Consider the following 19,343-nt stretch of genomic DNA (forward strand, 5'->3'; position numbering starts at 1 on the left):
CGACACAGGCACCTTTGGTTGCAGTGGTAAATGCAACTGGACTACACCACATACATACGACATGGATTCGGGAAACCAGGGATCTAATCGAAATTCAAGAGAGCGCCTTTGCAAACCCTCAGTAGGCTCAGGCTTTACCGGTCATACTATAACAGATCTCCGCCGACTTGAGCAAGGATTGTGAATTTCGAACATTCCTGGAAAGATATTACTCTGGCATCGCGCTGACGTCCATACTCAGAGGTATCCGTTGACTCAAAAGGCCAAAATCATGTTGTAGATGCTGCTTATGCTACACTGAACATTGCTTCCCTTCTTCATGACTACAACCTCCCGCAAAAGTGGAGCGCCTCAAGGGACTCCCTATGTTGATCCTCGACATGTTTGGCTGAATCATCTGTACCTCAAATATCCGAAGAAACACGTCGTTCCTTACAGATACTGCCAACCCGAAGTCTGTTCTAGTCAGCATCAGCAGATTTGAATCCAAATACTGCAACCGTTAGCATTATCAAGTATGTCAACGATGATGTTACAACTGCATGGTTATCTTTTGATGAAATGAATATACTCCATGAATATACTCAGCCTTTCTTGAAAGTTTTAGTACTGATTTGCGGTAGCCGAGGCTGTCTACTATCCGTGTCTACTTCGGATGGTGCACGTTGTACTGTATCCATGCTTCCTCAATACGCGACTCAGAAGGTTGCTGCGTGAGGGGCTGCCATCATAACATGTCGCAGAAAGAGGTAAATGTGAAAAATACAATGTCACCGACTCAAGATATTATATACGACGTGAGCTAGATATGTAGCAAGCAGGCGGTTAGTCGCTTGTGGCTTCCTCTTTAGCCTTTTTCTCTTTTTTGAGACGCTTCCGTTCTCGTCGTGCCTCGTCATCTCCCTCTGTTGCTTCCGCTTCCTTGGCCTCCTTCGCAGCTTTCTTCTCCTTTTTCCGCTTCTTCTTCTCGGCCTTTTCAGCATCATCTTCGTCAACGGCCATCGACGCATCCGCATCCTCAACAGCATCAGACTTGCGCTTGCGCTTCTTCTTGTCCTTTTCTTCTTTGACAGGACTTGATTCTTCAGGCACTGACATTGCAACTTGCGCTACTTCAACTTTACTCTCACTAACTTTAATTGTAGTGGTTGATGGGCCAGCAGTGGGTTGCTGGAGCACACATTTAGCAACGGCACTAGTGTAAGGAAAGGTACAATGACTCACCTCGTCACGGTTGTAGTCGACGTAGTCGCGACTCCAATCTGCGGGTGTCACTCCATCAACCTTTTGCCCGTGTTTTCCGAGTTTGCCATCTTTAACCATCTTCTTCTTTTGAAGGGCCACAGGGCCCAGACCCCATCGACGAGGGTAGGTATCTCGCTCCATGATGCACCGCTTGACTTTGGCAACGACGCCATGATCACAGGTCGCCAATTCCACAGTAGACATCTGTGCGATGGCGAGAGCAATTGCCTCGCCTTAGTAGCGTAATGAAGTTAATCAGGAAAAATTGCGCATTAAAGGAGCAACATACCTTTGGTGGTCATCAACACCACCTCCTCATGAACAGATATATCATTTTCATATCGCAATAGACCAGGTATCATTAGTTTGGCGCCATAACAAACTGCATTGACCGCGCTATCCTTGACGACGATACGTTTGTAACCGACCATTAGACATTCTAAAGGTCGAATAACGCGTCGTAGATATGATTCTGGGGCGCTCGAGTCAATACACAATAGTGTGTGTCAAAAAAGGAATCATTGGACTCACCATCTCTTGTGTTATCGTACATCCATTGCGCGTCCATTACATCGTGCATAGTGACCATTTCGTCATTTTCCGACATTGCACCACTTCGCACTCTCCTCAGTTCTTGCATATGCCCACCGACACCTAGAACTAATCCGAGATGGACACATAACGTCCGGATGTACGTGCCGGCCTCGCAGGATACCCAGAAGACACCGAGATTGCGTTTTTCATCGAATTCAAGCAGTTTGGATTCGTGGATGGTTCTGACACGAAGCTGTCGCTTCACAGCAGAAATGAGAGGAGGTCGTTGGAAAAGCGCGCCGGTGAGAGTCTGTAGAGCTCTCGGGAGAGCTGCAGGGCTGGGAAGACCAGCGTGGAGACGGAGTACACAGACATATTCTTTCCCTAAAATGAAACGTTAAGTTCGTGCAGTTACACAGATGACATGAAATGACACACACCTGCACCCTGTTGAGACTTGACCAGTCTCGTCGCACGGTCAATGCAGACGATTAAGCATCCAGTGACTTTTGGATCTAGTGTACCACTGTGTCCAGTTTTTTCCACTCGCAAAATCCTCCTCAGCCATGCGACAACTTCGTGTGAGGAAGGATTGGATGGCTTGTCCAAATTTATAACGCCAGACCTGGATAAGTATTCGCATAAGATGGATCATTGTAGGTGTGAGACTTGACCATACTTGATATACGATGTGATATCACGCTTCAGAGGACTGCAGCCTGAAGGAATTGGCGTAAAGTGACTTGAGCGAATGAGCAATTTGTCGTAATTTTTCAAGAGTAAGGGCCATTCGGAAGTGTTCAATTGAGGAGTTGTAGATTCTGGTTTTATGGCATAATCACCACTGATTTGTGCTGAGGAAACTTGTTCCCGTGTAAGTGAAGGAGCCATGCCAAGTAGCGACGGAACTCAAACCTGCAAAAAAAATTTCGCAACTTAGAAGGCGGCCCGGGGGCCGATTCAATACCATTGAAGCTCAACACCTCTCAGTGCTCTCACAACAACCACCTCAATCATTTCAAGATTGAATAAAACTGCTTCAACAATTCACATTTTTAATGTTCTATCAAAATCAAAGTAGTGATTTTGGTCAAACTCTGCTTGAGAGGGGACATCATTTTCCCGTGTCGTCGCTGGTTGCTAGTGTGCGCGCTCGATATTCATGGGCAAATATGTTCAGTTTCATTGAGGGTCCGACGTCCAGGAGGGGACTGTGACTTCCCGATACCCTCTGAGGAAACTTTAAGTTACGCAAAATCATAATTGAGCGCCGGTGTGGGAAAATTAAGAGTAACTGTACAGTTTACATCTTCAGAAATTTACTTCCATCCCATCATCCGCTCCTCCTTTCGTCAAGACACCTCTCGGTTCCTCAAGACTTTCCACAATGGTTAGCTGGGTACCGCTTTGCTGAGTTATCTTCTCAGTAGGCTCACGCCTAGGTCTCTTTTTTGTTCCCTTGTTTTCTTATAGCCCAAGGCCGCTGCCGGAAAAGTTGCTACTAAGCACAAGTTCGTTATCGATTACTCCAAGCCTGCTGGAGACCAGGTTTTCGATGGCGCCGACTTTGAAAAGTTCTTACACGACCGTATCAAGGTTGCTGGAAAGGCAGGGCAGCTTGGTGACAACGTGAAAATTGCACGGGACAGTGCGTTACACATTTCATATCTGTTCCGTCTTCTTTGGAGGGTCTAATTGGAATATCTCTCACTAGGCTCAAATAATAAGATCACTGTTACCTCTAACATCCCATTGTCAAAGCGATACCTCAAGTACCTTACCAAAAAGTTTTTGAAGAAGAACACCCTCAGGGATTGGATTCGGTATGATCACTCTACCAAAATGAACCCAGATCGAACCAACGTTATCTTATTCAGTGTCGTTGCTACTACCAAGGACAGCTACACGCTCAAGTTCTTCAATATCTCGTATGTGCTTTTCGGTTTGTTATTCTTCGTTTACTTATTTCATTCCTAATCGCAGCACTGACAATGATGAGGACGAAGAGTAGATATTCCATCCGTCTATACTTTATGTGTATCATGCATGCTACTATCGAATTCATTATGACATTGAGATATCTGCTCTGCAACGGATGGGTAGCGCATGTTGTGCCTCGATAGGCACCACCAATTCACGACTGCGAACGATTACATATTTTTAAATTGCAGGGAGGATTCGCTCGAAAACTAGGTTCTTGTAACGCAAGAGTTCAAATTGTTGAAGGATAAATTAATCTACGAGCTGATAGTTATCGACGGTGCATGAAGATCTTCTATCTTAACCTTCCCAAGGACCATCAAGGCGAGCTCATTCCACAAGATATGACTTTCAGTGAGTATCTTGCCTCGGAACTGATACGACAACAATGACGTTAATTGCGTTCTCAAGAACTTCAATGCAATGTTCGTCTTCGGCGCGATTTGGAACTTGACCTTGCGGTCGATGAAGGCAGCGTTCGAAATTAACTGTGGACGCAGTAGGTCAGATGAAAGGAGGAAAAATGTACAAAGTTGTGAGCGGACCTTGAAATCAACTTCGCCACAAAGGAGCAACATTGCCATATCATCTACAGGTCCAGTTTCCCATGCGTATAATTTCTTGGAGTGCCTTCATTGCAAATTAGTTATTCATGACAATGAAGCACCTTGCGAAAACAAGCCTCACATGAGGGTGAAGTAAGCAATATGGTTTGTTCCAAGGTCAGTCGGCTTCTTCCCGAAATTCACCGACGAAGGATGGAAAGAGGCCTGTTGGTTGTTAGATAGTGTCCGCATCTGCCCTTTAGATACATCGACGGCAAGGACTTTCGGATACAGGCCGGCAAGAAGGGCTGCGTTCACCAAAGTGATGTTACTGGAACTAGAATCTAATTCTGGTGGTACTAGGACAAAACGTGTTCGATTCCGGCTATACCGCGCTCTGCGAAAATGCATCAGCTTTATGGTCCATATTGGAAACATCATGCATCACCTATTCAGGTCGCGAATGAAAGATTTATCGACTTGGATGAAGGAAGCATCTATGAGATATCTGGATCAAAGTCAATGACTATATCGTTGATGAAGCGTGATAATATGTACCCCAAGAACTGTTGGCGTAACTCTTCGATTTGTTGCAAATTCTGATCAGCCTCGGTCAGTATCGTCATCTAGAGCACATGACTGAGCATACCGTACCTGATGACTCAAGAAATTTTGCCTGCAGAACTTTCGCACAAAACCAGGGTTAGCGTTAGCACATGCTTTGCGCCAGCTAGAGAACACGTTGTGCAAGGTCAGGAAGTCGGAATTTTCTGCGCATAGCATCAGCTGTTCCATTTCGTTTGCAGCTAGTACATCGTGCATACCTGATTTAAACGAAGCCTTTGCACGATCTGCTTCTTGTTCCAAACCGAAAGGTGTCAGGAATGGGGACTTCGAGTTAAGTGCAGCCGCAATTGTCAAGGCAGGATCCAGACAACGGAAGAGAGTAGCAATCAAGAGGAACTTCCCTAGGTGAACATCGGTGGGGAGTTTACTCAAGAGACGGCCCATAGGCGTGATTTCCTCGGATAGCGTAAGAGCCCGCACTTCCACTAGCATGGATATGGCTCGTTGGACATTGACAGGAGTCGGAGGATCAAGAGCACGGGAAAGGACGTCTTCTATTGACGAACCTAGCTTGACCTTCATGATTTTGATACGAAGAGACAAGTCAGCTAAACTCAGTCTCATCATCTCTGGCAATGGGTTATCCACCATCTGTACTCAAGCATTCAACAAGGGCTTAAACATGAAGAGAAAGCAATCATACCTGGTTATCGTGTCGAACTTTTGTGAAAAGATGGAAACATAGCCCTTCTTGCACACGCCCTGCACGTCCCCGTCGTTGCGCTGCGTTACTTCTCGCGATGAAGGTCTCGACAAGACGACTGATTTGACGCTTCTCATCGAATCGCATTTCACGATGCTTGCCGGAATCAATCACACAAGTGATGTCAGGAATCGTGATACCAGTCTCCGCAATGTTCGTAGCTAAAGTAAACTAATTCGATGGGCTTGTGCTTCAAGATGGAAGCAAAGACGTACCAATAACAATTTTTCGAACACCAGGAGGTGGGATGTCGAACACCGCGCTCTGACTCTCGCTCGATAGCGTGGAATGAAGCGGATATATCTTGAAATCATCCAATCCAAACAATGAATGTTCGGTCAAAATGTCATTCAATTTCCTGATTTCGCCCAGACCAGGCATAAATATCAGGATTGCGGCCGAAAAATCTGACAACGACTGATCTTCGAAGCAGATCTTTTCAAGTAGTCGCAGGATGAGTTCATAAGGTATGAGCCGTTCATCAAACAGATTGATAGTAGCCGCGGTATTGGGGGAGTATCGTTTTTCAAGCTTCACGTTCTCCGAAGGAATATCCGAGTCTTCATCATCGTTGATGGCAAGCTCTTCAGCCCAGTCAGTCCTATTCTTGGTACGGTAGAATTTATCATGCACTACGTCAAGATCAGCGGATATAACTTAACTGAAGGTTCAGAACTTACAACGTCTGGCGTAAGGTGAGTTCTCAGTGATCGACCACTGCGTGTATTCCACCGCATCTTCCAGATACCGTACATCAACAGGGTATGTGCGTCCAGGTACATGAAGCATGGGACAGCCTCCAAAGTATTCGGAAATCTTTTCAGCATCCACTGTAGCAGACATAAGGACAACCCTTCAAAAACCAGACATGAGCTTCAGTTCCATCAATGGGTTAGTTGTCCTTACTTTAGATCCGAGCGTTGCTCCAATAGCGACTTGAGTACGATCAACAGAAAGTCAGACTCAATTGAACGTTCGTGAACCTAGAACATGATGGAGAATGAGTGTTCAAGCTCTGATCTGGGGTGTTTCCATTTCTACCTCATCGATAATGATATGCTGGGTTTTGCGAAGCGATTTCAGAAACAGTTTGCAAGGCAATCGAAAGCTTCACGCACCGTGATTTCGTCAAAAGCTGTACCCTGTCCACCTTGTCCAGAACCTCCTTCTAACATTCGCAAAGCGATACCGTTTGTGACGAAGGCCAGACGCGTGTTCTTGGTGGTGTTGCTTTCTAGCCTAATAGAATATCCAACAAGGGAACTAAGTGTGCCCGCCGCGTTCGAACCTTCCCCTAATTCACGAGAAACACCTGCACGCAGGACTAGTGTAAGCAAGGAATGATTGAGCAGCCAAGAAGGTTTGAAACGTACGTTGCGCAAGGGAGATTGCAGATATACGCCGAGGTTCTGTACAATAAATTTTACAAGGTTTCCCTCGAGATAGCTGATCCTCCAAGATGAAAGTCGGGAGTTGAGTAGACTTTCCGCTAGGCCAAAAGAGCAGTCAGCAACATGAGTAACTATTAGTAAAGACTACTTACCAACCAGTCTCACCACTGAGTACAAGAACTTGAGATTGTTCCAACGTATCGATAATTATATCTCTGTAGCTAGCGATCGGGAGAGCATTACGATGGACCTGAAGGGCTGACTTAGTATAAATGGTCCAAGAGAGGGTAAGGCATACGCACCAGCATTTCCTGGTACGCGGATGTAGACTGACGTGCACGGAAGTTCGACATCAATTGCTCCGAGAAGGCTTGACCATTAGGGTAGAGACGCCTGTTCGACGCAACTTCAAGGTTCTCATTGGTCGCACGCTGGATCTTGATACTACCTTGATCCTTGCTTGGAACAGAGAGTTTGGGCTCGACAATGGATCGAAGGTTAGCCCAAACACCTCTATTGATTGCATCGTCCTTCAATTTCCTTGCATCTGTTAATTCACTCCATAGGTCCCGATACACGGGTGGCAGTAAGCGAAAAAATGTCTGAGGACCTCCAGAACTCCCTGCAGCAAATCCTTCGGTGGAGGGAAAGGTCAATGCATGTAACGCCAAGGTTGCAACGTATTGCTCTGCTTGGCCCTCGTCATGACAAGCCACATCTACCATGAACCACTCATCCGTTTTCCTGCCTTCCCAGCGCACGCTTACCGAAGCACGCTTGACGCGACTTGGTCCTGAAATTATCGAATAAGTTACGACAGCATATCGATCTGATTTAGCTACGGTCTCCGCCAAAAGAGTCTTGGACGTGCGACCGGACCAATGCTTTGGAAGGGCCATATCACGGACAGACACCGTGACACCCTCGGTGGTGATCTCCGAGTTGGGCATTTCCTCCAAAATGTCGAGTAGTCCTCCTTCAGCGTTATCTTCTTGGTCGAACACGTCTACAGTCGAAGATATCTCAGGTGTAGAAGTCTGTATTTCTACTGGTCGCTTTTTAGGAGACTTCGAAGTATTAGCGACGTCTGTATCAGCCTTGACTCCTCGAAGGCGAGCATCAAGGGATGCAATATCAGCTTTTTTGCGTGCAACAGCGTAAAGCTTTTCAGCTTCTTGCTCATCAAAGACATAGTTTTTTCGAAGAATCAAGAGCCGCTTTTGGAGTTCTTGTAATTGTAAAGAGGTGGATACATCGCGGTGCGTTGAAAGAGAGGCAATCTTCAAATTTAGGCGAACGTACTCGTCGTTGAGATCGTTTTCGCTACTCGAATCTGTATCGGATCCCGATCCATTTCCGAATGAAGCCAGAATGCGTGACTTGACAATGGAGATGTCGGAATGATCTTCATCCGCTTCCAAAGAGATTACAGGTAAAGGGGATGCATGGAGGACAGAAGCAGAATCAGACGTTAATTCATTTTCGACAGTCGATTTCCAACTGGGAATAAAAACTGGGGCATTAGCGTCGAGATTGGATGAAGGCTTTTTTTTGAAGTATTTAGAAGCTGGCGTAGGCGTTGAAGGTATAAGAAACTCAGCGGGAGTTCGTGGAGTTCGTGGAGTTCGTGGAGTTCTTGCCATGGATCCTTTGGGAGTATTAGGTGCTGTTGGTAAACGAAGCTCTTCTTGGTTGCCATTAGGATTGGAAAGCTCATCTTCCTGGCAGTTGATGAATAGCTAGTTGTTCTTTCGTTATATGTCTTCCGTCGTAGTAAGAACAACACGCACCCAGTCATAAGCTTCTTCCAGATCTACTCCATTTATAGCAGTCAAACATTCCATTACGCGTTCTTCAGAGAAGCCTAAACGTCGAAGAACACCATAGGTAATTGCCAGCTTTGTCACTGCTTTTTCTTCGGATTCTTCCAATGTCTTTTTACCTGTAACAAGAGTGAGCGAAATCCAACGACGATGGAATCACCGACCTTCGTTGACTTGTAATTCTTTCGCAAAATCCAATACGCGATCAATCATTAAAGAGTCCAGCTCGATTGATGGTAGAATTTTGGTAAATCGACGATCCACTTCTATGGCCTGGATATAAGAATGAGTCGCAGTTAGGCCGGACTTGAACTAGGTACATTACTTTAACGTTTCTGTGTAATATAGAAGTGAGCGAGACTCGGCAATATTATTAGATGCTGCGTCACACCTTACGATCTCCTTTTCTATCTTTTCTTGATATCTATCGACCAAATTTTGCAGAGACTGTTCTTCAACCTTGTCTGGACCGAACTCATCCTGAACATTCTGTTGCTCCCTAGAACCGTTGGAATTCTCAGCCAATGGTGCCTCTGCGCTTTCCTGATCGTCCAGAGGAGGCTGACTTAGTGGGTCTTCGAATTCCACCTCTACAGCTTTCTTCGGAACAGAGGTTGTAGCAAAACCTCGGGCAACCGGCTTCAACTGCGTCTTTTTCTTCTTGGCCATCCCTGATGGACCAAGGTAACACGATTCGACGCGTTGGAGGGGTTATTCGATTATGATGATTGTAAGGTATCCTCAGAGGCGGTATCTCGCGATGTGGTGTAGATACGGATGCTAAATGCTGGAACGAAGCTTTTGTTCAGTGGGTCGTCCTTTTATGAAAAGAAATATCTGTCGTCAGTGTTGTATGTGTAGATGGAGAGAAAACCTCAATATAAGCATGAAACTTCCAAAGAGTGAACATGAAACTGAACAGCCTGTCCAACGCTGTTGATCTGAATTTTTCTTTATTTCTTCTCACGCCGGACTAGCGCTTATCAGTATCGACCGCCGAGAACGATACACTGGCACGGCCAAGGCTGACCTGCTTTGATGCTCTGAACTGCTCCGACTCGAAACACTGGCGGCATATTGGGACGGTGAATCCCCCGCAGCTATTCCGGACTCGTTACGGGAAGCCAAAGGGTACAAATCCCCCTGGTTTCTTTCTGGAAAGGAATATGATGCTTATCCCCTGCATCCCTCTGCTTTGTACTCTATATCATTCATCGAAAAACAAGACCAGGAATGCAAATTTTGCTTTATACATACTTATGAGACGGTGCCGTGCATCAATCTATCTATCCATTTATCATTGCCCTGATTGGTGTGCGTCCGAACACAATTTACATCTCTACTATCGCGCAGCACCAATCGATCGAGTGCCCGAGCAGCTCGCATCATCAACTAGGTGCTTTGCACAAAATAGGATTCAATGAGGTGTGCTCTCACTACCGCTGAATTTACTGATATATCCTTCTCTAGAATATGGCGCACCGTGCAGCTTGCTCATTCTTCCCAATCTCGCATTGCTACTACATCGGTCATCAGCTCTATCAATTGCCATCTCACTCTGAAATCTTCACCTCTGATCACCCTCTGTCTCAAGTTCTGTCTCCATTCTGATGTACTCTGCCTTGGCATCTGGATGCCAGTCTACCATTCCTTTATGGGTTGAGCTCACTGTCATTCGACCGTTGAGACTGGCTGTTCTGTTTTTGGGACCACACCATCAGGGACTGTGTAACAGTCTATACACTGATTTTATCTGATGCCGATGCAGTTTGAACCTGTAATTACCTCTTAAACTGGTTGCTTGGGAGTCGGACCTCACCACATCCTTCAGCTGAAGTTCATAGATGAAGCCATATACAAGCTATCAATAACTCTTGTGCTACCCTGTACATTAACATACTCAAGCTAAAACTGAAAACTCCTCCTTCATTATTGTTGACGGAGTTTCACCAGTAGAGGCATTTGAACACCTTGCCTCCAGTTACCTCTTTTCATTGGGATCATCAAGCCAGCTGGTACACGTTGTATATCATCCAGCCCTCTGAAAGATCCATCCGGCGGAGGTGGGAAAAACTGGAACCTCTCGAGGAGACTGAACAAAATGGCTTGGAGTTCCATGAGCCTAGAAACCGGGGCCCGACAAGTGATCAACTAATAAACAAAGTTCCTTAGAAGGGAATACTTACGCGAAACGCCAGCTATCGTGCAAGAGGGAAATCACGCTAGTAAGAAACTTGAAGGACTACGGGAGTAGAATGCTCACCCTATGCAAGCCCGGACACCACTACCTTCATAGTAAAAATGTCTCAATTCTCTGAAAGATTCAGAACTATGGCGGACAATAAGCACTCACTGAAAGTCATTCTGAGATGAACAGAATCTTAGCACAGATCCTCATTCCATTAGTAGAACTCACAGATTAGAATACACTCCGACTGTTATATCCTTCTTCTTTTCATCCATGAATCTTTCAGGTCTCCATTTATTTGCATCGTCGCCCCATACCTGAGTTAACCTGTTTTTGTTGAATCTTGATTGGATTCATAAATTCTAGTAATAGGGATTCATAGCTACCGATTGTACATTGCAATGTTGATCGAAATTCTTTGGCCTTTGGCGACTGGTACATGGGAAAGCCGTTCTCCTGATTCGGATGTGACTGGATATTCCAGAGGAATATTGTCATCAGATCCAGCTTCGCGACTAATGTTGGGGACCTTGTCAAAAATCAGCGCCACAATGGTTACAAAAAAGCAGAAAGCATACAATGGGGTGTAACCTCAATCCTTCCTACATATTGTTGAGACATGAGCCATAGAATTAACATTAGTAACACAAACCTTGATCACAGCATTGAAAAAAGGCATTGAATCATAATCATTTGCAGTTAAATTTATGCCTGGACCAACACGTTCGCGGGTATTGCTGATTTCCTGGTACAACCTTTCTTGATCTTTTGGATTCCTTGTTATTTCGTACAAGAGCCACGACATGGTGGCTTGACAAGAGTTTCAGAACGATATTGTATGCAGAAAGTGAACAACTGACAGGCGGTCGTCTCGTGTCCTGGGGTCAAGGAATTGTTGTCAATGCGAGAGGAACAGTAGTCTGAACAATACACACCAGCTAAAATGAGGGTGCTATCATTTTGGAAATAGCATAAATCAGTCGAACATAAGTGAATTATCCTGCCACATACGCCATTTGGGATAAAACTTCATCCTCGCTGAGGGCCTTCTTCGAATCCTCAGCTACGTTCGAGCGTACAAGGACGCTAAGAACGTCTTTGCTGGATTTTGTATCACCTTCAAGCTTTGTTTCTTTCAAAGCGGAGTCGAATAACGATCTGGCAAGCCTCTTGGATGCTACCGAGAATTCCATCATCTTCTTGTCTTGTTTTCCAGGAAATTTCAACAGTAAATTTGCTATTGGGGTATTGACCGAACGCCTGAAAGCCCGATAGAGTAAAGTGCGCTTCTAAAGGTAAAATGTCAAGAACTCCGTAATGTCAATTTCAGAAGAAGTTGTTCGACCTGTGGATAAAGACGGGCATCGGCACTTTAGAAAAGTCAGTCCATGAAAGGCCCAAGAATTTCTGTAGGAGAGGAACATACAACATATGCTTGAATATCTCTGAGAGCTCATTCGCTTCCCCATCGAGTGCTCCGAACTTATAATCAAACGCACCTGAATATTCGCAGGAGTCAGCTTGAACGACACGGATGAGGTCATGACGATTTCATTACTTTCACCAATGATATCCAACGTCGCTCTTGGAAGCCAATGCGTGACATTGACAACTTTTCCATCGTTGCCCAGCTCTTCATATTGCAGCTTATCTGCCAACTGAACCACGATATTGCACAGGTCAGGCTCAGCAATGGGACACAGCAGTACACATACTCTAACACTTGTTCGTTGAAACAGATTGAGGAACTGTCGGAGCTGGGTTACAGAAAACGCAGGATTGAGCACCTTCCTGTGGCGGCTATGAATTTCACCTTGGGAAGGTTCAGAGTATTGCCAATTGGACACCGATTTAGTTACAGACCTTCGATAGAGAGAATACCTCGCCCAAATTGCAACGTCGTGATTTGTGCTGAGTCTGTGCTTTTCGGATAGCCGTATGCCGAAGTCATGGTAATGTATCGCAAGGCTTGAGGGTCTGTTTATACATTGACGGGTTTAAAAAGGGCTTAGAGTACTGACAACGCAAAATACGAGCCTGCAATCATGAGTGTGTCTTCCTACAACATGCACAAGAGCAAAGTCAATTATCGAGTGGTCGCTTGGGACGAAGAAGACACCGTGACTCACACCGAAGCAAGAACTCGTTCGAAAAGCAAGTCCATATTCGTCGAACCATTTGGTTTCAAGGACGCCAACCTCCTTGAGGTTCGATCAGAATAGATAAGAATGGGAAATAGCATTTGGAACAAGCAGTATCAACTGACTTCTTGAACTGTCAGCTCGAGTTCATTTCCTAGAAGTGCCGAAACTTGAATCAGAACGCGACTTGAACAAACCACAGAACGCATTGAATTCACCAAAGAGCAAGGAAGGCCTGGGAGGACCTCTCAAAAACTTGAGCGACCTTCTGAAGTATCGATAAACGAATTCTAACAGAATATACAGGGGAGGAAGCAGGACAAGAGTGATGCTTTTGACAGTGACGGCGAACATCACTATCGAGGGTTTGGAAATTTGGAACCAATCGTGGTCCTTTTAATACTGTCCAAAGGAGCGAGGTGGTTAAAGATGTATTCAGAAGCATAGCTGTTCACAGCTGCGGGAAGAACTGTACACGTCGATGTTCAAGCCAAACTACCCGAGTATCGGCTTGCGTAAAATCCTATGTCTCCGAAGATCTTCGACTGTCTCCAGCTGATCCATGTTATTCATACACCATAATCTAAATAAGAAAAACGCAATATATGTGACAAGTATCATACAGTACTATAAAATGACTATGTAAAGTAATGGAACAGTTTGGAATGCGAAGTAGAACAAGATGCAAATGCTAGATGTATGTAGTGTGTCCTTTTTTTCTGATTAACCCTCTTCAACAGTTTGAACCTCTGTGGTCGGTTTCGAATTCTTGACTGGCGCCTTTCGACGAGTACCAGGCTTTGGGCCCGGTTTCTTTCTCTTCTTCATCGACACGCCGTTTTCATCCTCCGCGGCCTCAATGCCTGAAGCCCCCACTGCAGTAGATTGTGGGCCAGCGAAAAATTCGTCGCCCTCCTCTATCCAAAGATCACGAGTGCTATCAGGCACACCTTTTCCTTTGCTATTTGCGGCACCCTGAGAGCTTGAAGTGTCCAAGCTAGCTAGTTGCTCGTCGTTCAATAAGAGTTGAACGATTTCGCTTGGTTTGGCTACGTCGGTGAAATTCTTGCTTCCGACCACGATGTCTTGCACCTACGATACGCATTGCGGTCAATAAGCGGAATCAGGCCAGAAGGGTAGCACTCACATCTTTTTTAACTCGGGCAAGTTGAACGATACGTTCGTCTATGGTTCCCCGGGTAATCAAACGGTAAACAGTCACTTGACGAGTTTGCCCCAGACGGTGAGCACGGTCCATAGCTTGAGCATCATTGGAAGGGTTCCAGTCGTGATCATAGAACACGACCGTATCTGCTGCAGTAAGGTTTATACCCAGTCCGCCAGCCCGAGTACTGAGAAGGAACACAAAGATATCCGGTCTACGGATGAAAGTGAGTATGATTAAATAGGATCGAAAATGTAAGTATCACCTCGTTTGCCAATCGATGACCATGTCTCGTCGATCTTCAATCTTGGAAGAACCGTCGAGCCGAAGGTATTTATATTGGCGATACACCAAATACTCCTCCATGAGGTCCATCATCCTTGTCATTTGGAAATACACCAACACTCGATGATCACCTGCTTTAAGTTCTTGCAAGAGAGCGTCCAAACGAGCTAACTTGGCTGAGTCATATATAAGTCGCTTAGCTTCAGGAACCTGCATTTTGGATAAGGGAATCTGGTCGGAAGGAGAGGCAGCAAAAAGACCAAAAGGGGGTACGCCTGGATATTGTTGCTGGAAGCGGACATAGGCTTCTTGCGAATCCTTTAGCGACGGAGGAAGGCCGTACAAGGCCAGAGAATCAACAGGGTCTTCCAGCACTCGAAGTTGAGACTCGACGAAAGCACGGTCTTTGCAGTAAATCGTTACGGGTGGTGCAACCACGGGGGGAATAGACCACTTTAATAATGGGCGTGATAAACAAGACTCTTGCCATGACAAGATTGATATAGAGCGCAGGTCGGGCATGCACTCAGCGACATTGAGGTTCACCAACGATGGCAAAATGGTAAACTTCATTGGACCTTGAGTCGAATACGGCGCGAAATCAGGATCACTGAAAATATGCAAGTCAGGAAGAGAGCCTCCAGGTAGTTAATTTGCACACTGACAGATACGGTGCCATATCTAACAGTTGTCTCTCTGCTTGCGTGGCTAAGAGCCTTCTTCGAATCAATGGGGCCGTATGCAATTCATGAGCTTCTGGGGGCGACGTGCCAATCAAACGTAAGAACGAGAATGAGGAAGCTAAAAAGTGTCTATCAGTCAAATCACGATTGGAAGTAATATTCGACAGACATTTTTCCTCCCACAACGATTTATGAATATAATCCGTCCGCCATATATTCATGAGCTTGTACAAACAACTCGACTGGGAGGACGCTGAATTTTCATGGGGAACATCAATAAGTCCTCCATCTTTGTATAGGAGCTCGGGCACTGTAAACTGGATTGGATTCCGCGTTGAATAAGGAAAAAGGAGAAAATCGCCCTCGCGATTGAGTGATCCAGACTGTCCAAAGTGAGCGAAAGAAAACGGAGCGACCACATCGGCACGCTCGAAAAGTTCGGGGTGGTTGCAAACCTAACAAGCTAGTCAGTTTACGAATACCTAGGATGATATGTAGAATTACCTTTCGGAATTGCATGACCAAGTTCATAAGAGATCTAGCAGAGTCAACATCACCAATGTTGGCGGCCTTCTCCAATAGGTCCGCGACGGAAACGTTGGTTAGAAGTGCCCGATAAAGCTTTCTCTGACGAGCACTAAGGTCTACATATATATCAATCTCGATCTAAAATCAATTGTCAGTACTTGTGCTGCACAGAGTTGTTGTTGGGTATGATCCACCTTCTCGCTGAGCTCATTCTGAACATGACGCTTAACACGACGCAACATGAAAGGCTTCAAGATCATATGCAAACGTCGCAGTTGGTGTTCGTTCAGCTTGCTGCCCTTGTTCTCAGCAGCATTCTCAATGTCCTTAGAAAACCATTCATTGAACTCATCATGCGAATCAAAAAGACTGGGCATAATGAAATGAAGGAGAGCCCATAGCTCTAAATTGAACGTTAGAGTGACGCGGGTCTTCTTTCAAAACACACACCTTGCATCGAGTTTTGAATCGGTGTACCAGTCAGAAGTAAACGGTTTCGACAATGGAAACCCAATAGCGTTTTCCATCGTACAGAAGAGGAGTTCTTGATGTTTTGGGCTTCATCCAGAATCATATACTGCCACTTCACGCGCTGGAAGTATTGTTGATCCTGCGTTACCTATCGTACAGAGAAGTTGATATCATTCATGTTACCGGGACCAACTATGAGACACACCAGTTGGTAACTTGTGATCAACACATGGAAAGGAGCGTCCTGGTTATAACTGATCTCCTTTTTGCTCCAAAACTTCCTCAAGGTTGCGCGATCCTTGACATTTCCCCAGTAAGGAAGAGCCTTCAGTCCCGGAACAAAACGGGTAATCTCCTGTTGCCAGTTATGCAAGGTCGAAGCAGGCGCGACGACCAGGAAAGGACCCCATATATCATGTGTCTCTGCCAGATAGGCAAGCAATGATATTGATTGCACAGTCTAGATGATGAATATGAGCAAGACGTTCATGTTGCAACGGAACCCGTTGACCTTTCCCAAACCCATCTCATCTGCAAGGATGCCATTGATGCCCTGTTCGTACAGCGTACCGAGCCAGTTCAAACCTTTCAGTTGATATTCCTTCAACTGGGCCATCAGCATCTTCGGTTGACTTATAGTCAACTGGCCTGACAGCGAAGTCGGGTTTTGGAAGTTGAGCTCATCCGAATCCACTGACAACAGATGCAGTCGTTCAATAGTTCCCGTTGTGAACATAGATCACTCACAGTCCAAAGGCGCATCACCATTCGATTGCGGCTCCAATGATCGTCTTTCAGCGGAAGTGCTGGCGTCATTAGCGAGCTCTGACCCGGGTCGATCTTGTTCTTTGGCCAGCTTAATGGCTTCGTTGTTCCTTCGCTCTAACGCAGCCTGTGCATCGAACTCTTGTGCTCGATTTCTAGCGAGCTCAATAGCCTCTTGAGCATTGTGTCGTGCATGTCGATATAGATTGGTTTGGTCATCTGTGAATTATCTGAGCCTTTCAATAGAACAGTAGGAAATCACGACTAACCATCGTCAAAGTTTATATCCTTGAGATCATCAGGTCCAACATCGGTAACCTCAGCACCAGCAGGGGCTTGGGCAGCCGAAATTTCGTCCCCTTGGACTTCCGCAGCTAGAGGCAAAAAAAATATGAAAAATGAAAATAGTTTTATTAGAACAATACGCACTCTTGAGTTTGTTTCCAACGAAATGACTGTAGAGTTCGGTCTGACTGATCAAGAACTCAAGTTTTCTGGCTTGTCTTGCCGCTTCACGACGTTCTTCCTCGATCTTTAATCGATCCATAGCTTCCTTCTGTTCGCGTTTACGAACATCTCTCTCTTCTCGCTCATTTTTCTTCCAGAACACTTGCATCTCACGCATTAGCCGCTTAGCTTTCGCCTGAACTTCCTTCCCTGTTTTAACCGTCTTCGTGTATGGTCGACGCGCCTGAAGCGACGCCAACTTGGCAATACGTTCCAATTGAGCCACTCGAGCTTGGTGGCCCGTTGAGTGATATTTATACACCTAAAATGGGATTAGAATTTAGGCAAAATAAGGTCGAGAAGGTCTACCTTAACCACGTCGCGCCTCGCGATGGTTGTCCATACCTTACGCTGTGCGTCTTCTAGAGCTTTGACACGCTTCTGTATGGCAGAATCATCCATCTTCTTCGCTTTTTTTAATGAGGGTATCACCTCGTCCATCTCGAAAATGACGCCGGAGTGAACGGGTGCCGGGGTGGCAGCGCGAGAGGCAACAGGTGTAACATCTCCTGCGACAGAAGGCGGGACAGAAGGCATCTCTTGCACCAATTCAGGTGCGATGGGTACTTTCTTTTTGGGGCCTGGTTTCTTTCTAGAGTATTTGCCAGGAGGTACTATATCAAGACTAGTATCGCGAGGAGTAAAAGGCACCAATTTCCCTCTCACGAGTTTGACAGAGGGGGGTATAGGCTGAAGTTTGGGTACTTCTGAATCAAAAAGTTGCTCTTCGTCGGCGACTAAATCTATTGTACCGCTCTCAAGCTTACGCTTCTTGATCGCATGTTTTGTCGTGGATGAAAGGACGCCGATCTCATCCACACCGTCAGCGATCATCTGAGCGGCTGGCCGCTTTTCACCAATCTTCCCTTTCGGTTTCGCACGAGCCTGTAATTGTGGTGGTGATGTTGGAGGAGGATCATCTGCTTCATGCTCTTGGTAAGGCTCGTCGATGTACGGCGCATCGTATCCATGTGGGCTGTAATCGCGAGAATGGGCGGGGTATGAATATTCGTCAACATGAGGAGGCGGTATTGGCGGTGAAGGGGAAGGCGGTTGTAGGGGCAATCTAGCTATCTTTTCCGAGTAGTAATGGGACATGCGTTGCGCAGTAAGAGATGTGCGTTCCTTGAGTGAACGATTAGCCTAGCATATGAATACCACTGGAAGGACAGGAGCACACCTTCAAACTCGCGTGAAACCAATCCTCGACACGTTGATATCGTTTAGTTGACTCGAGCATATAATGATCAACTTCATCCATCCACAATTCCTTACAATCCTCTAAATCAGATGAGACAGAGGCTTGCTCATCCTGCCGCAATATTCCTGGAATATCGTCGCTAGCAGCAGAAGCAAAGCGCTGGGGAGGTGCATCGACGTCGGGCTGAGTTTGCTTCGTAGACCGTTGAGATTTCCGTGAAGACTGTAGTAAAAATACCGTAAGGACAAAACGAAATGCTCTGGTAAAACACATACACGTCGCTGTCCATTGGATGCAGCAGTATCTATATCATTCTTAGCACCTTTCCGACGCTTCTTCGTAGAAGGACCTTCGTTCTTGCTTTGGTCCGACCCCTTTAGCACTGGCGGAGGAGGCGGCAGATGCTCAATTGGAGAGATAGGCTGAAGATGTGAACCTCTATCATGTCCATTGTGAGAAGAGCCAAAAGGAACATTATTAGGCGGCAATGCATTTGGATCGTGAATCCACTGCGTTGTGGGAGGGTATGGCTCCCAGATTTCGTTCTCGGAATGACTTGAA

The 19,343-nt window shown here is 45.8% G+C and overlaps 5 protein-coding genes across 5 annotated transcripts; 1 reads left to right on the top strand and 4 right to left on the bottom strand.

Moving 5' to 3' along the window:
- Window positions 1-681: 681 nt before the first annotated feature.
- Window positions 682-2,707, bottom strand: C8R40DRAFT_1080883 (pseudouridine synthase). Its single transcript, XM_046227106.1, has 6 exons — window positions 2,459-2,707; window positions 2,220-2,404; window positions 1,777-2,163; window positions 1,535-1,717; window positions 1,225-1,478; window positions 682-1,170 (listed from the first exon to the last, which is right to left on the bottom strand). The coding sequence occupies exons 1-6, from the start codon at window positions 2,668-2,670 to the stop codon at window positions 826-828; spliced, it is 1,566 nt and encodes a 521-aa protein (XP_046091676.1). The 5' UTR covers window positions 2,671-2,707; the 3' UTR covers window positions 682-825.
- Window positions 2,708-3,166: 459 nt separating this feature from the next.
- C8R40DRAFT_1165541 (ribosomal protein L22e) lies at window positions 3,167-3,790 on the top strand (the record flags this gene model as incomplete). Its single annotated transcript, XM_046230712.1, has 4 exons — window positions 3,167-3,178; window positions 3,253-3,427; window positions 3,494-3,707; window positions 3,763-3,790. The coding sequence occupies 4 exons, from the start codon at window positions 3,167-3,169 to the stop codon at window positions 3,788-3,790; spliced, it is 429 nt and encodes a 142-aa protein (XP_046091677.1).
- Window positions 3,791-4,016: 226 nt separating this feature from the next.
- On the bottom strand, window positions 4,017-9,517 carry C8R40DRAFT_1034096 (P-loop containing nucleoside triphosphate hydrolase protein; the record flags this gene model as incomplete). The annotated part of the gene is made up of 20 exons (XM_046223395.1): window positions 4,017-4,247; window positions 4,305-4,389; window positions 4,447-4,701; window positions 4,753-4,812; window positions 4,863-4,903; window positions 4,959-5,074; window positions 5,129-5,522; window positions 5,575-5,795; window positions 5,850-6,266; window positions 6,315-6,487; window positions 6,541-6,617; window positions 6,676-6,693; window positions 6,753-6,946; window positions 7,008-7,123; window positions 7,178-7,275; window positions 7,328-8,764; window positions 8,816-8,967; window positions 9,013-9,121; window positions 9,174-9,183; window positions 9,240-9,517. 20 exons carry the CDS (start codon window positions 9,515-9,517, stop codon window positions 4,017-4,019), a joined length of 4,482 nt encoding a protein of 1,493 aa, XP_046091678.1.
- A 1,198-nt stretch (window positions 9,518-10,715) lies between these two features.
- C8R40DRAFT_1080896 (cytochrome P450) lies at window positions 10,716-13,683 on the bottom strand. The gene is made up of 20 exons (XM_046227107.1): window positions 13,396-13,683; window positions 13,303-13,331; window positions 13,166-13,237; window positions 13,074-13,095; window positions 12,900-13,013; window positions 12,752-12,849; window positions 12,595-12,694; window positions 12,463-12,535; window positions 12,382-12,406; window positions 12,048-12,325; window positions 11,972-11,988; window positions 11,897-11,914; window positions 11,689-11,846; window positions 11,615-11,638; window positions 11,423-11,565; window positions 11,265-11,363; window positions 11,202-11,212; window positions 11,112-11,136; window positions 11,035-11,046; window positions 10,716-10,970 (listed from the first exon to the last, which is right to left on the bottom strand). The coding sequence occupies exons 1-20, from the start codon at window positions 13,529-13,531 to the stop codon at window positions 10,778-10,780; spliced, it is 1,647 nt and encodes a 548-aa protein (XP_046091679.1). The 5' UTR covers window positions 13,532-13,683; the 3' UTR covers window positions 10,716-10,777.
- Window positions 13,684-13,900: 217 nt separating this feature from the next.
- Window positions 13,901-19,055, bottom strand: C8R40DRAFT_1032899 (SNF2 family N-terminal domain-containing protein; the record flags this gene model as incomplete). Its single annotated transcript, XM_046223295.1, has 15 exons — window positions 13,901-14,269; window positions 14,325-14,556; window positions 14,608-15,237; window positions 15,287-15,428; window positions 15,480-15,765; window positions 15,815-15,976; window positions 16,033-16,241; window positions 16,289-16,457; window positions 16,515-16,769; window positions 16,821-17,002; window positions 17,057-17,293; window positions 17,344-17,448; window positions 17,504-17,843; window positions 17,891-18,706; window positions 18,762-19,055. The coding sequence occupies 15 exons, from the start codon at window positions 19,053-19,055 to the stop codon at window positions 13,901-13,903; spliced, it is 4,428 nt and encodes a 1,475-aa protein (XP_046091680.1).
- Between the last annotated feature and the right edge of the window lie 288 nt (window positions 19,056-19,343).

The sequence above is a fragment of the Lentinula edodes genome (genome assembly GCF_021015755.1).
Source record: "Lentinula edodes strain Le(Bin) 0899 ss11 chromosome Unknown C8R40scaffold_2, whole genome shotgun sequence".
Classification (NCBI taxonomy): Eukaryota; Fungi; Basidiomycota; class Agaricomycetes; order Agaricales; family Omphalotaceae; genus Lentinula; species Lentinula edodes.

What these genes read in the sequence shown, in the direction of transcription:
- C8R40DRAFT_1080883 (XM_046227106.1), bottom strand. Translation starts at nt 2,670, where the DNA reads ATGGCTCCTTCACTTACACGGGAACAAGTTTCCTCAGCACAAATCAGT. An exon ending in GTACGATAACACAAGAGATG is followed by an intron (nt 1,718 to 1,776) that starts GTGAGTCCAATG and finishes CGAGCGCCCCAG; the next exon opens with AATCATATCTACGACGCGTT. An exon ending in TCGACTACAACCGTGACGAG is followed by an intron (nt 1,171 to 1,224) that starts GTGAGTCATTGT and finishes TGTGTGCTCCAG; the next exon opens with CAACCCACTGCTGGCCCATC.
- C8R40DRAFT_1080896 (XM_046227107.1), bottom strand. Translation starts at nt 13,531, where the DNA reads ATGTTCGCCGTCACTGTCAAAAGCATCACTCTTGTCCTGCTTCCTCCC. An exon ending in GTTGGATATCATTGGTGAAA is followed by an intron (nt 12,536 to 12,594) that starts GTAATGAAATCG and finishes GCGAATATTCAG; the next exon opens with GTGCGTTTGATTATAAGTTC. An exon ending in AACATTGCAATGTACAATCG is followed by an intron (nt 11,364 to 11,422) that starts GTAGCTATGAAT and finishes CAACAAAAACAG; the next exon opens with GTTAACTCAGGTATGGGGCG.